The sequence below is a fragment of the Orbicella franksi genome, chromosome 12, assembly GCF_964199315.1.
Source record: "Orbicella franksi chromosome 12, jaOrbFran1.1, whole genome shotgun sequence".
NCBI lineage: Eukaryota > Metazoa > Cnidaria > Anthozoa > Scleractinia > Merulinidae > Orbicella > Orbicella franksi.
Window position 1 is genome coordinate 9448036 of NC_138156.1, and position 13479 is coordinate 9461514.

Here is a 13479-nt window from a genome sequence, read left to right on the forward strand (position 1 = left end):
AGAAAACCAGGTGAATGGGGATTCCACCAGGCCCAAGAAATTAAAACTGCAGTATAAAGTGGCTGCCAAGGTGGCCTTCAGGCGAGTACAGTTTGTGAGCCCGACAGTGCAATTCACTCCGCAGGATTTTTTTCTTCACTTCTTCTTTGCGCGAATTTTTTTTGCAGTCACCCTTGCATGAACTGTTTTGTTTCGTTTTTTTCCCCACCCCGCTATCACTTTTTTAATGGTCCGTCCCTTAAAAGTTTGTTTTATGGAAACTCTTCAAATATTCCTGAAGACTCTATGGCGTCAAGTTAAACTGCAAATTAATTAGATTAGACTTTGAAGCGACACAGTGGTTCTTTACAGATTCCTTACGTAGTTCAAAGAGGTAAACTTACGTCTTTCTGTAACTGACGTTTTGTCCCCAAAAAGGCTCTCAGGCGTTCAGAAGGGTAATGGGACGAGGAAGCTCAGTTCCTTAAGTCTACAGATTTCACGGCGTTTCGTAAAATTTATGCAGTTTTTCATGTGTCTGGTTGTTTCAAGTCTTCAATTAGGTATCGCTGTTTACCTTCAATAATATCTTCTCGTTTAAATAGGTTTTGATATCGATATAATTTGAAGTGGTTTCGTTGAATATCAAAACCGAAAAAACTACGATCATTGTTGGCAACAGAGTGAGACCATACTATCGCGTGACGATGTTATAATTTAATTGGTTCTTGTCATAAAATGAGTCAGAAAAATTATCCAGAATCAACACCAATCTGCCGTTTAGCGTTAGCTACTATTGCAGACTGCATGACGTTTAGTTGTCTTGCTGGTAACAGCTCCACGTAGTTCTAATAAACAAAGCCACTTATCGACTGCCGAAATGAAACCTTGATAAAAGTACGCTTGATATCACATATCGTAAGGTGAAATAAATTCTGAATTTGTGTTTTTAACTGTTCATCGTTGCCAAAGAAACTTGTTGAATTAATCATAACTGTTAAGAAGAGTGCGCTGAGTGCTGCTACATGCAGGGGCTTTTAATTCACAAAAAAATAACTCTTGCACGCCTTGCGTGCCTATGTCTTAGACACTGTCAATATGACACCTGAACAAAGCTCATTATGATGTGGAGTATATAGGAACAAGGAATCACGTATTGTACATCGTGTTTGTGTGATCAAAGCAAATATGCAAAGCATTACTACTTAATTAGCATTTAGGAATCAAATGATATTATTGACATAATAGAGTGGTTTTCAATTGAGTGTTGAAAGTTATCAGGCAATTACTTTTGGTTTTGGTTTTACTACGGTTCAAGATTGGTTAAGTACTTTAATTGATGAGTAACTGGATTGGTTTTTGTTTTACGACACAATTAAAAACTGCTCTATTGTAGAATATTGCAATTGCAACTGCTAAACTACAAAATAGCAAAATTACAAGCAATTGTAGAGTTAATATATGAAGAAACAATCAATTCTATACTATATAAGAACACTCTTTACATCGGCAGGCTTTTTAACGGCCTGTCTCGTATCAGATTGAGACTGCCTCATATGCTGAAAAGTTTACAAGGTAACTGTTCAAAGTCAAGAGATTTTCTCTTGTCAAAGTCCTTTATAGTTTCCAAGGTGCTACAAATTTAGGCTGAATGGAAATCTCCTGAATAAACAAATTTATTGAACCTGGGTGATATATTTCAAAACTGAGAGTTTACATAAGGTTATTTGAATAGGTCAATTAACTAACCATTTATTTTATAGTAAAAAGAAACCCTGGAAATTGTCCTCGTTCAACTTTCGTTCCATTGCTACTCTCAACACTGTTTAAAAAATGAAATCTAACTCCTGAACAAACAACAGAATATTGACCATTTTGACCAAAACAAGAGTTGGCGCCGTCAGAAATGGCGGCTACCAAACGGTATCTGACATCTTTCTTTATGTCAACTGGACTGTCGAAGAAAACATTAAAACCGTAGTAAGAACCTAGATCTGACTTGATACACACTGAAGAAAATTTTCCTGCTTTGTTACAATGATCTATCCAACTATAATTATAATTAAGTTTTATCTGAATAGCTACAGAATATTTACAATTTTTGCTTCCGCAGAGTGTTACTCCAAGCAAGGAGATGTCTTTGTCGACCGTAAAAATAAGACAGTCCTTTTTACCAGGTGAATAAGGATAACCTGAGTTAGTGTGAACCACGCAACCAAATCTGCAACATCGTTCAAACAATTCCTTCAAACCAGTTCGTTTGGTTTCTGGAAATCCTACTGGAGTGTCTGGGACTGAATTGAAATATTTGAACAAGTTAAAAGCTTCGTCTTGTGCCAGTATCTTGCAGTCAAGAACTACAGAAGCAAATTCGTGTTCGGTCATCAATGGAAAACGTATTCCTTTCACAATCCGTTCTCCAAGAATTCTTCTTTTTTCACTTCCATCTGCCGATAAGCCTTGTTCTTCACACTTCTTTGTCGCCCACGAATTCACTGCTTTGAACAACTCTATTTCTTGAATATTCAAAGTGTGACGCTCGATCACTGCTTCAAGTAAGGATCTCTCAATTGTCGGAAGACCTTCTGATTTCACAGCCTCTTCTGTTTCGTTATCGATCACTTCCCAGCATTGATCCACTAGGTTTTGCTCTTCAAAATTCTGAGCTTGTGGCAAGATGTTGAAAACATTCGTTGCATCTAAATTATCCTGCAGATATTCCGCACATTTATCAACCAGTGAAGGCACCATGTATTTCTTCGCCAAATACAACACTTCCATCACATTACTTCCGCTCAAGATCACTTCATCGCTGTATATGTAACGAAACAACTCCAACAGACTGTCGTACTCACAGTCAGGCAGTTCAATAGAGTCTGTAGTCTCCGCCAGCTCACCGTAAAACATGGCTTCAAACACAGGGCTGCTAATCGACAACACAAATTTGTGAGCAGGAATCACTTGCTTTCTGCGTTTGCTTTCACTTTCGCCATTGGGCCTTCGTCGCACAACAAACTTTACATCGCTGAATAGATCATTGTTGAACATGTGCTTGCTTCTTTCTCTGATAGTTGGCTTTGTTGTTTGCCAGTTTTTCTCGATCACAGACATGGTTATGTGGTTAAAATCATCGAGATTTTCAGCTGTCTGGTAGGCGTTATTTGTGAGAAACTCTGGAAACTGAATAAACTGAACAGCGGTGGTCGAACAAATTTGCATCTCGTATTACCAGCGGGTCACGCTTCACGCTAGCCTGATTTTCCGAAACGGTAGGCTTGAGTTCGGTCCAGAGTTTGTACAAACTCGTTACATCTGAGGAATTAGTCGTATGTAATGTGAAGCCAGCTTAATATCCTAACAAAAATACCAGTCAATCTTAAAAATGATCAAGCCGGAATCTATAGCACCTCTTTGAAATGCTCAGCCGGGAAATGGATGTGGATGAAATGATGTTTCACAATTTTACATGTAAAATCTCGCCACTTTCCGAATCTTTAAAAAATGTTTTTATTATTTCTTTTGTTTAAACTATTTCCCATTTCCTTGGTAAGCAAAGCCCTCCATAACCACGGAGCCAAATAAGAATTTTAATATACAGATTTCAGGCCCAAACGGGAAAGAAACTACAAGATTTAGAGAGGACGCCACATCAGCCTTAGCTGGTCTATCCTGGTCGAATTGGAATTTGGAGATGTTGGAGTTATGTGGAGGGAGGAAAACCGGAGAACCCGGACAAAAACCTTCGGAGCAAGGCGAGAACCAACAACAAACTCAACCCACAAATGGCACCGGGCCGGAATCGAACTCCGCCATCCCTGCTCTCCCCCAAAAGGGGTAGGGGAGGCGAAAAACACGAGGAAGAATGTATGAGAGTTAACGGATGACTTGTAAACTAACTTGTAAACTAACCTATTCTTCACCTCGGCCTCTTTAGGATGACACAAGCTGAATAGCTCAGAACTGCACCACGTTGTCAGAGTTGAGCTATGCCGGCTACAGTAGTGTGACTACTTTGCATGTCTCAGAAAAAGGAGGGTCTGGCGATTTCATTACTTACGTATGACCCAAGTATACATGGAGAAGAAAACCGACATGAGATAGTTTCATTTTTCAAAAGCACGTTCCATATTTCATTTAAAATTATGGACTAAAGGGTTTTTAAATTAAAAGACATTATCATGATTTGAAAAGGATTCTATGGTTACGTATACAAACGGGCGATACTTTTGCTTTCGTTTAACCTCTGCAATATGTGAATAGAAAAATTCTGTTCAGTAACAAGAGGTCTTTGGGAATATTCTTAAGGGAATCATTCGCTTAAATCCTAAAGCCAAAAATCCCTCCTCATCAAAAGGATTCTAAAAGATGAGTTTCCCAGAGAAGGAGACTACAAGGAGTCCCTCTTTCACTTAGTCCGTAGAGCGTGAATCGAAAGAAGGTCTCGCTCGCCGGACTAAGCGAAAGAGGGACTACTTGTTGTTTGCTAGGAAAGGAACCCTAAGGACTACAGTCAAACCTCAGGTTGCGACCACCTCTCGTAGCGACCACGACTACTTTTAGAGCTTAAAGTTTGAAATTCTCTTTTGTTTTTAACCTCCCGTAAGCGACTACTTGATAGAAAATGGAGCAGAAATTCGGGAGAAATTGGATAATAAGGTGTTGTAATATCGATATCGAAATTGGTCTATTGACTTACTGACTCGTGACTCGTTTGACACCTTACGAAACAGTTCCAAGGTTGTTTGGTTTCACGTCTCGAACAAGATACGGAAAATAATTTCCAACAGAAAGCTGGAGAGCAGGTAAATAAGATGATTTTTTGCCGGAGTAGTAGTTGTATCGCTAGTCAACTCTACTAAAGATAACAAGAGATACTAATTCAAAAAAATTCATAGCGGCTGAAGGTGAAATATGTTACCATGATTTACGAATTTTATTTACAACGTTTCATGTATTCTCTTTACAAAATGTAAATGTACCCCACCAATCTAAAGATTCCTCTAATACCGCCATGCGCTGTATAGTTTTGTGAGAACACCCTGGGGATATCACGTTTTTAATGCTACTCGAGAAACGTAACCATAGATGGTGCCCTATGTAGTTGGTCGCTGGTTGAACATTCAAACACAATCGTTATCCTGGAGATCATGGAGAGTTCAATTGGTCTCAGGAAAATTTAATTCTGATTTATTTGCTTAAAATAACACGTTTATTACAAAGAAACGTGAATTTGCCCCTTTTCAATAAGGTGATGTTCTTATGTCTCTGTTAGTCTTCATATCCCACAACCAAAACTTCTGAAAACATTTTCCAAATATTTTGCTTTCCATTCGACTGTTCAACCTTTCTGCACCCTAATCTAGAGCACCATTACTACCGTTTATGCAAGAGTGGAAGGGTTTCCATTTTAACAACTCTTACTTCAGGACCTTACAAGTTAAAAATCCAATATAATCTAATTTTGGTTTCGATTTGACAGTAGAACCCCGCTACTGATCTTGAACAAAGGCAATTTGTACTAAATTAAAACATTCCCCATGAAAACAAAGCGTTATTTGCTTCAAAACTTATTTACCAACAACTCGCTTGTACTCGTACTAGTGTAGTTACACCTATCTTCGTTGACGCAACGGAAGAATTTCAGTTTCTCTCCAATCGAAAAGCAGCACAATTACCCCCCCCCCCTACCCCCCGCCAAATTACCCCAATTACATTAGCTTGCTGTCATGGGATAAAGCCCCGTTGCATAGCGAAATTCATCTCAAACACCGCGGACTCAGTCAATTACCTTACGGAATCTTGACGACTCCATAATATTTTCTCCTTACCACACCTTTCTGTTTCCCTGGGAATTAAGAACGGGAGTACCCGAAGGGGGAGAGAAATTAACAAGACCTCCGTGGAATGTTCAAGCGAATAGCGGTACGCATGCAGTGACGACGAAATGGAAGATGTTTCACGATGTTCAAATCATGTCGCTTCCTTAATTTTATTTGAGGAAGTGGACTTGTTAATCCTTGCATTTCCTTGGCCAACAAAATTGTTGAACAACGATGCAAGTGGTTGTCACGTTATTTCTGGAGACTTTTCTCTCTGATTGAGAAACAAACCTACGAACCTTTTCACCCAATTCTGCAAGCATTTAAAGGATTTCATTTCTATAGAATGTTCCTGCTCAATGAGAAACAAGCCGATGATCATATTCCCGAACTAATTCTGTAAGCATTTCAGCCTCCAAAACGGTTAAATCTCCGTCGCAATATATGATTCCATCGAGACTCTATCTGTCCCTTTAACAGGATAACCCCTTAAGATTACCCAAAATATAGCTAAATTTACAAAATCTTTCCGCGCTGGTCTCCTCTGCTATTTACGTTCTGGGAAGATACCCTCTCCTTTTAGATAATCTACTAGACTTAGCGACATCATGTCCCTCATTCACTGACCATGAACTTCGTGCATGTGTTCAGCGAACCTGTAAAACAGATAGAGGCAAAGTGAAAAAGTAACCAAATTGCTGCCGGTTTAATGTTCCTACGCTAATGCCAGGTAATACTGAACGGATTGCGGTGCTCGCACGATCCACTGTGTACGGTTTCATATATGGGTTATTTACCAACCGTGAGTTCAAAATGGCTCGGTATTGGCCAAGTTCTTTTCTGGGGGCTTTATGGACGGAGACACAGTCGAGTTCCATAAATACGAAAAAAAAAAAAAGAAAAAAGAATTTGGCCAATATCCAGCCATCTTGACTGAACAGGCCTGGTCAATAAAGGATTTAGTACATGGGAAAAGAACACTATTTTCCTGCGGGACATAGCGGGTAATCTCGAGTGGGCAAGACAGCGTCATCTTGCCCGCTCGGGTAGCCAATCACACGGCAGTACTCGGTTCATCTTGCCCGCTCACGGAGCTAGCCAAATAATAATGTAATTTACTTCTAATTGTTCTAACTAAACAAAACTTTTCTAACTGGTGGTCTTTAACCTCAGTTTCGCGGCCTTTTGTTCCTAACCCTGACAACAAAAAATGTGTTCTACCTTTTGGCGCACTCAGATGCCACGTCCCGTTTGCAAGATTCCGTGTATGCAAGTTTGTAAAGAACCTGTTTTTGGAAGAACAAACACAGCTCGTTTAAGTCACAAATTTTTTATCCATTGAAGACAGTAGACTACGAGTAGTCCCTCTTTCGCTTAGTCCGTCGTGCCTGACGCGACGCGAAAGAAAACCGCGAGAAAAAAATGGCCGAGCGAAATCCTGGGGGCGAGGAGCGCTCCTCGCCTCCTGGATTTCGCGCGGCCATTTTTTTCTCGCGGTTTTCCTTCGCGTTAAGCACGACGGACTAAGCGAAAGAGGGACTACTCGTAGTCTAGGAAGACAGTGGACTGGCTGCCGAAAGCTAATATTTGTTTAAAAATGATTTTTACAAGAGAACGCTTTTTCAATTTTGTTACAGCTCGTTTAATTTACTACATGGTAGTCTGTTTGTTTTTCACCACGCCTCGGTAAAAGTAAGTAAAAGTAAAAGCTAAGTAAAAGCTAAGTAAAAGTAAAGGCGCATGTCTTAAAACAAGATTGTAGTCCATATGACGTTCTCAAACGAATCAAAGAGCTATTCCCGAGTAGAATTCTCAATGACAACGTACAACTGAGCTAGTACAAGCAAAAAAATTGGGCGGTGGCCTCATGGTTAGTGCGCTCGTCTCCGGATCGAGCGGTCCGGGTTCGAGCCCTGGCCGGGGACATTGTGTTGTGTTCTTGGGCAAGACACTTTACTCTCACAGTGCCTCTCTCCACCCAGGTGGGTACCGGCGAACTTAATGCTGGGGGTAACCTGCGATGGACTAGCATCCCATCCAGGGGGGAGTCGCTTCATGCTACAGAAACCGGGATAATCTCCGGCCTGATGGGCCACTTGGCTCGCATGCAGACTTTACCTTTACCTTTACTTGGAAAACATTTCGGACGTTTAATTTTCGGACACTTTTTATCTCATTTCGGGCAAATTTCGGACACTTCGTTGAAACATAGCTTAAGTAAATTTAAGCCACCAAACGCGAATTAGACTGAGACAAAATCTGTGAGAATGATAGTCTCATAGTCTTACTGCTCCCTCAAGGTTTTAGAGACACACCGACGAGAAAACAACACAAATTCTATCGAGCTGTTACGTATCTCAAGCGTATCTCAAGAGTTCGTTCCATAAAGAAAAATAAGAGCTTTGGAGCTACTTCACAGTTTCATTTTGTGCATGCTGTAAATATTCCGGACGCTTAAACATTTCAGATGGTTTTTTTAATTTTCTGACACTTTTTTGTCCGAAATTAGAATTGTTCGAAATTTCTTGCCAGTAATGCACGCCGTGCAATTGTGACGTAAAATCGCCCCATAAAGCATTCCTGGATGTATCATCAGCGAGATCAATCATACTACAACATAGCTACTAAAGCAGCGCTATCAAACTCAGTATAACTAAGCGTGCAGCAAAATCCACTGATGCACACTCATAGCTTACATTGTTATTCTCACGTCGCACAACTGACATTTAATCAACAACTAAACGACTGAGCGTTAGTTTCCATGCTCCCCTCTACTTACCAAGAACACCAGCAAGTGAACAAGCAGTGTGTAGAAAAACGCGATCGTTCTGGCAACTTTGTTTGACATGATGAAGCGACCCTGACAAAGTAAGGATAATATTCATGTGTTTTGTTTCTAGGAAGTAAAAGTACTCGACGCTAAGTTTTCTCAAGGACAACTTCCAAATGTTTGAATTTGATTGGACTGGGGCCTTCAGGTTTCTTGGACGGCCACCCTTCCTTTCTGCAGAAAAATATGACTTAAAGGAACTATGCCAGGGTTTGCTCATCTTTTAAAAGCGTAGCCTAAATTTTTCAAGTTCGTCATTTGTAGTCCGTGTCAATCTCCTCCATCCTTAGCCATCCCTGTTCCTTTATGGTTTATTATTACTATCTCTTTGGTGTTTTTCTATCTTAGTATAAACTACTATTTTAGGGTTTCCTTCAATTTAAAGGTAATTTTGGACGTGGCCGAAATAACTCAAAATACCGTGAGCTCCTTTAAAGAACCGAAAGTTAACTTCTCTTCTCCTCCCCCAAGCTGTCGCTCACTGGAGCCGGAAAAGGGCCCACAGTAATTCGTGCTCCTTCAAATTTCCCCCTGCTCTCTCTTTTCTCGAGCAATGGGGGGGGGGGGGGGGAAGGGGGGGAAGACGTTCTGCAGTTCCCTTCTCTCTACCCTTCCTTCAAGGTCTTGAAATGAAAAATATAAAATAATTTCCGAAAATTTTCTTCCACTTACCAGGTTAAGAGTTACTTTTTCATGAGGACTGAGCCCGAGGTATCTTTGCTGTTTCTCCTACACAGAATTTGGAAATTATCACTAAGTCGCTAAGGGTAACCAGCTCAAAGAAAGACCAACAAACAAAGTGATTCATCAAATACATAAACAAAGTTCGAGGGGAGAACATGTAAAAAAGAGATTTATTTGACAAAATTTTAAGTGCTTGTTGGTAAGTTGTTCCTTAGCTCACTGCATGACATTTGCATCGTTTTTCAACACGATCACGCGGAGCTTAAATGCTTTTTCAATCTTTCCTTGCAACACCTTAGTTTGTTGTAAAACTGCGAAATCTCTTCCCGTAGTGATTAAATATGTGGTATTGGCGATCATGAGTCAGCTTCCTGAACTGAACTATAGTAAGAGACACATTCATGTCATTTATGTCTTAACATCTTTTTCCCGCAGTTCATAACTAAGATCTTTCATATCACTTGCATTCTTCACCATCTGCGGGTATATTAGAACTCAAAACGAAACCAACTTCCAGTTGGCTTGATAGCTCAGTTGGTAGAGCACTGCACCAGTATCGTAGAGATCATGGATTCAAATCCCGCTCAATACTAATTTTTTTTTTCAGGCTTTCTTATTTCCATATAACAGCGATAATCATTTGTCTGGGCAGGAAAAGAAACCGTTATGTGTTTTACCCGCCGTACGAGTCCTTGGTGGAATTAAGACGCCACTTACCCTCTGATTGAAAGCCGAAAAGGGATCCAACCTTTGTTCATATTGTGACGAGTATCTGCTGACTGCAGCTTCTTCGTCTCGACCCCCAGCACCCTAAGTTAAAATGACAAACACTTAGAAGCTCAAAAATATTTCTTTGTTCTAGCTTAGTTCCATCAGAAAAAAAATCATATCTAGATATTATCGTGACCCATAAATAACTGTTCAGTTTGTTAAGAAGCACTCAAAACATGTTAGAACTCGTTCGGCAGTAACAATGAGAATCAACGGCGCAGATGGAAACAGGTTACGACTTGGTCAAACTTACAAGTGTAAAGATTATTTTAACGAAGTTTTTTCTATCGTACAACTGAATTGAGGGAGAAGTTTATCTTTAACTTGTCGCTATTTACCCACACAAGGCATTGATAACTATTTATTACCCGAGAGTCAGGTCTTTACGGGAAAATCTCAAACCGTGACGTTGCGGTACTTTTTGCTTTGGTTTTGCGGGTACGTAATCGGCCCGTGGGCATTACGGTAGAATAATGCCCTAGAATTAGCTAATGAGAGCGCTCGTCATATCGGCTACAAACACAAGCAATATAACAATTCCCTTTTCTGACTACGGTTAGTAGAGGATCTCTCATAAGTCTCTAATTTTTTTGGCTCGTGCCATTTTTCAGATTTCATTCGATTTTAACACAAACAAATTTCTTAACAGGTGACAAAACGTTACCTTAGTTGGGTAGCTCTGGAGAAACTTGATTTTCTCGTATAACTTCACGTTATCCGACCGCAAAGTGTCCACCTCGTTTTGCAACACACTGATCTGTTGCTGGTTATGGCGTAGTTGCTGAAAAACAAAACAGAAGGAGCTGTCTTCTAGTGAAGTTAAAACTACATTTTCTGCATTTGTTCCATTTGCTGAGTTTCATAATTAGCTCCCACAAATCAGGCAGGGAGCTTTTCAGTCGAACAGGTGTAAAAACAAGGTTGTTCGTCAGCAGGGCAAGTAACTGTTCGCGCTTTCCACAACGTTGTTTCCCGCACATGCCAGTTGTAGTCTCTCCACAGACGTTTTTTTTTTTTTTTTTTGCTTTCCCCAGGGCCATTTGCCTTGCGTTCTTGCTTTTTCAAATCCCCTGCGATTAATGCTTTTGCTTGCGATCTCAACGGACACAAGACAAAATAGAGGGTCTGTGTACCGACTATGCCAGCCGCGGTTTTCCCCACAGTTTCAATATTTTCCCGCGTTTTCTAAGGGTCCAACAGTCTCGCGCGCCTGTTACAGATTTCAAGCTTTCCCGGTTACCTCGGTTACGCAGTTTTGCATCTAGGTCTGATTGGCCAATCGAAATATTACGGTCAACGGTGGGTAGCTCTTGGCTTAAGTTCCTGGCAATCGTGCGAAACCATGTTAATAGGGCTGTTTTCGAGTTACTAAAGAAACCAAACACGCAGATTTGCAGAGCTGTGAAATTGGTGCAACGAAACTCGTGGAAACATTCCCGCAACCTATCAGGCGCTAGCAACAACAAAAAACAACAATATATTCATTTACACGAGCTTACTACTCACCGCTTCTAACTCCATATTTCTGATTTTAAATCTTTCTCTCTGGCTTGCTACGATGGGAAGAATAGATTCCATTGCGACGTTCTCCCCTGATAAACCAACTGTGACAAAAAGGAAATTGTAGATAAACATATTAATAAAATAGCGCTGGTATTAATCCACATCATAAAATGGTTCAATTCGGTTCCCTAAAAAGCGCCTAATTAAAGTAACAGCAGTTGGCTTCAAAGGTTGACGGAACAATGTTAACAGCATCATTTGTTTTGCTTGTGTGGAGGCGCGGTGACCTCAAGGTTAGTGCGCTCGCCTCCGGATGAAGCGGTCCGGGTTCGAGCCCTGTCCGCGGGACGTTGTGTTGTGTCATTGGGCAAGACAGTTTACTTTCACAGTACCTCTCTCCGACCAAGTGTATAAATGGGAACCGATAAATTTAATGCTGGGAGTAACCCTGCAATGTTTCATGCTACAGAAACTATGAGAAGCTCCGGCTATAAGGACCACTGGCCTGACGCAGACATTTCTGTAGCACCAGATCAATTATAACCTCTGCTGTACTTGTATTGCATACGTATCCTAAATGATCAACAGTAAAAATTAAATAGTACCTGATGGTGCAACGGCTTGTTGTACTGCATTGGAAACAAGTTCTTTCTCTGAAGGAGGCCCTGCCTCACCCTGTGATAAATAAAACGGCACGACAATAAACCTAACTTGTACCGTGGTTGATAACTTGGTTAAGAGCGGGGTAGGTACCGTGTAAGTTGATTCTTTTATAATAGGAAAAAAAAATGTGGGATGCCGGAATCGAGACAGTGCACTGAAAAATACTCGACCGGCAACGGAATCTCCAAGACCTTTAAAGAAAAACTGGTTGCCAGGAACTGGTTGCCAGAGCACTGCGTGGACATCAAACGCAGACGAGTCCGACGGCTGAGCCATATACTGAGAATGGATTGCCCTGCGTTGGGCAACATATGGCAAAAAGTAGCCTGGTCGGACAAAACCACTTGGTACCGAACTGTCAAGGCCAAGCTCAGTGAGATAAAATTCACATGGGGCGAGGCCTAACATGCTGCTCAAAATAGGGATAAATGGAGAGGGATTGTTGTTGCCTCATTTTCCACACGGAGCGAAGAGGATGAAGTAAGTACGTAATGGAACAATTTGGTTGATTTAAGTAACTGGCCCTCTTATCTCATTGAGTCCCATGATAAATTTCTTAATTCTCACTACCTCTCTGTGACAAAGTATTGCTATCGTGAGAGAATTACTTATGACGAGAGTTTAAACGGAGTCTTAAAAACTTCTTTTACCTCTCCCTGACCACGGAATGCAGATGGCAGAGCGTTCACACTCAGAAGATCTGTTTCCAGTTGAGTAATAAGTTCCTTCTGTTCTTTTACTGTGTTCACTGCCTCATTGTACTGTGAATGAAGCTCTGAATAACGACCTGGGGAACAAAAGAATATCAAAGGAAACCATGAGCCAAGTTCACCAAGGCAGTGTTTACGTGATACCAGGGCGACTCAGGTTCCCTCTCGTGGCTCTGTTTTGGTTTTTATGAAACCACCAGAAACGAGTCAGTGACCGGTGCGAGTTCGTCCACGTTGCTGTGAAGGAGAGAGAATTTCATTCCGGTACGAAATCTTGCAACACTGTCATGTAAACGACCGCTCGTTTCGGTGTGACATCACTCTCGTGGGAGACTGATGTCACACCGCGAAATTCTTTTTTTTCACTTCGCTCGCCGGATTTTCTTTCCGCCATCGCTGGGAGCCTGTTCGCAGGCTAAGTTAACCATGAAAGGGGCTTTTGTGTGAATGTACTTGTTGTACCCACCTGTTAAGTCGACATTTTCCACTTTTAGACTTGTATTTTCAGATTGAAGCCCTG

The 13479-nt window shown here is 41.0% G+C and overlaps 2 protein-coding genes across 2 annotated transcripts in view; both read right to left on the bottom strand.

Annotated features, from left to right (window-relative positions):
* Nucleotides 1-1631: 1631 nt before the first annotated feature.
* On the bottom strand, nucleotides 1632-3861 carry LOC145463730 (BTB/POZ domain-containing protein 6-B-like). The gene has a single exon (XM_081447517.1). The coding sequence runs from the start codon at nucleotides 3196-3198 to the stop codon at nucleotides 1732-1734; it is 1467 nt and encodes a 488-aa protein (XP_081303643.1). The 5' UTR covers nucleotides 3199-3861; the 3' UTR covers nucleotides 1632-1731.
* A 1028-nt stretch (nucleotides 3862-4889) lies between these two features.
* LOC145464118 (protein CASP-like) overlaps nucleotides 4890-13479 on the bottom strand; it is a 36427-nt gene continuing 27837 nt past the window's right edge. Inside the window, exons 19-28 of the mRNA XM_081447930.1 lie at nucleotides 13426-13476; nucleotides 12900-13036; nucleotides 12192-12261; nucleotides 11590-11687; nucleotides 10748-10864; nucleotides 10030-10122; nucleotides 9301-9357; nucleotides 8578-8658; nucleotides 7020-7084; nucleotides 4890-6454 (exon numbers count right to left, since the gene is read on the bottom strand). Coding sequence (XP_081304056.1) covers nucleotides 6418-6454; nucleotides 7020-7084; nucleotides 8578-8658; nucleotides 9301-9357; nucleotides 10030-10122; nucleotides 10748-10864; nucleotides 11590-11687; nucleotides 12192-12261; nucleotides 12900-13036; nucleotides 13426-13476 — 806 coding nt within the window. The 3' untranslated portion in view covers nucleotides 4890-6417. The remainder of the gene's footprint in view (nucleotides 6455-7019; nucleotides 7085-8577; nucleotides 8659-9300; nucleotides 9358-10029; nucleotides 10123-10747; nucleotides 10865-11589; nucleotides 11688-12191; nucleotides 12262-12899; nucleotides 13037-13425; nucleotides 13477-13479) is intronic.

Excerpts from the sequence above, each read along its gene's own strand:
- LOC145463730 (XM_081447517.1), bottom strand. The coding sequence starts at position 3,198 with ATGCAAATTTGTTCGACCACCGCTGTTCAGTTTATTCAGTTTCCAGAG.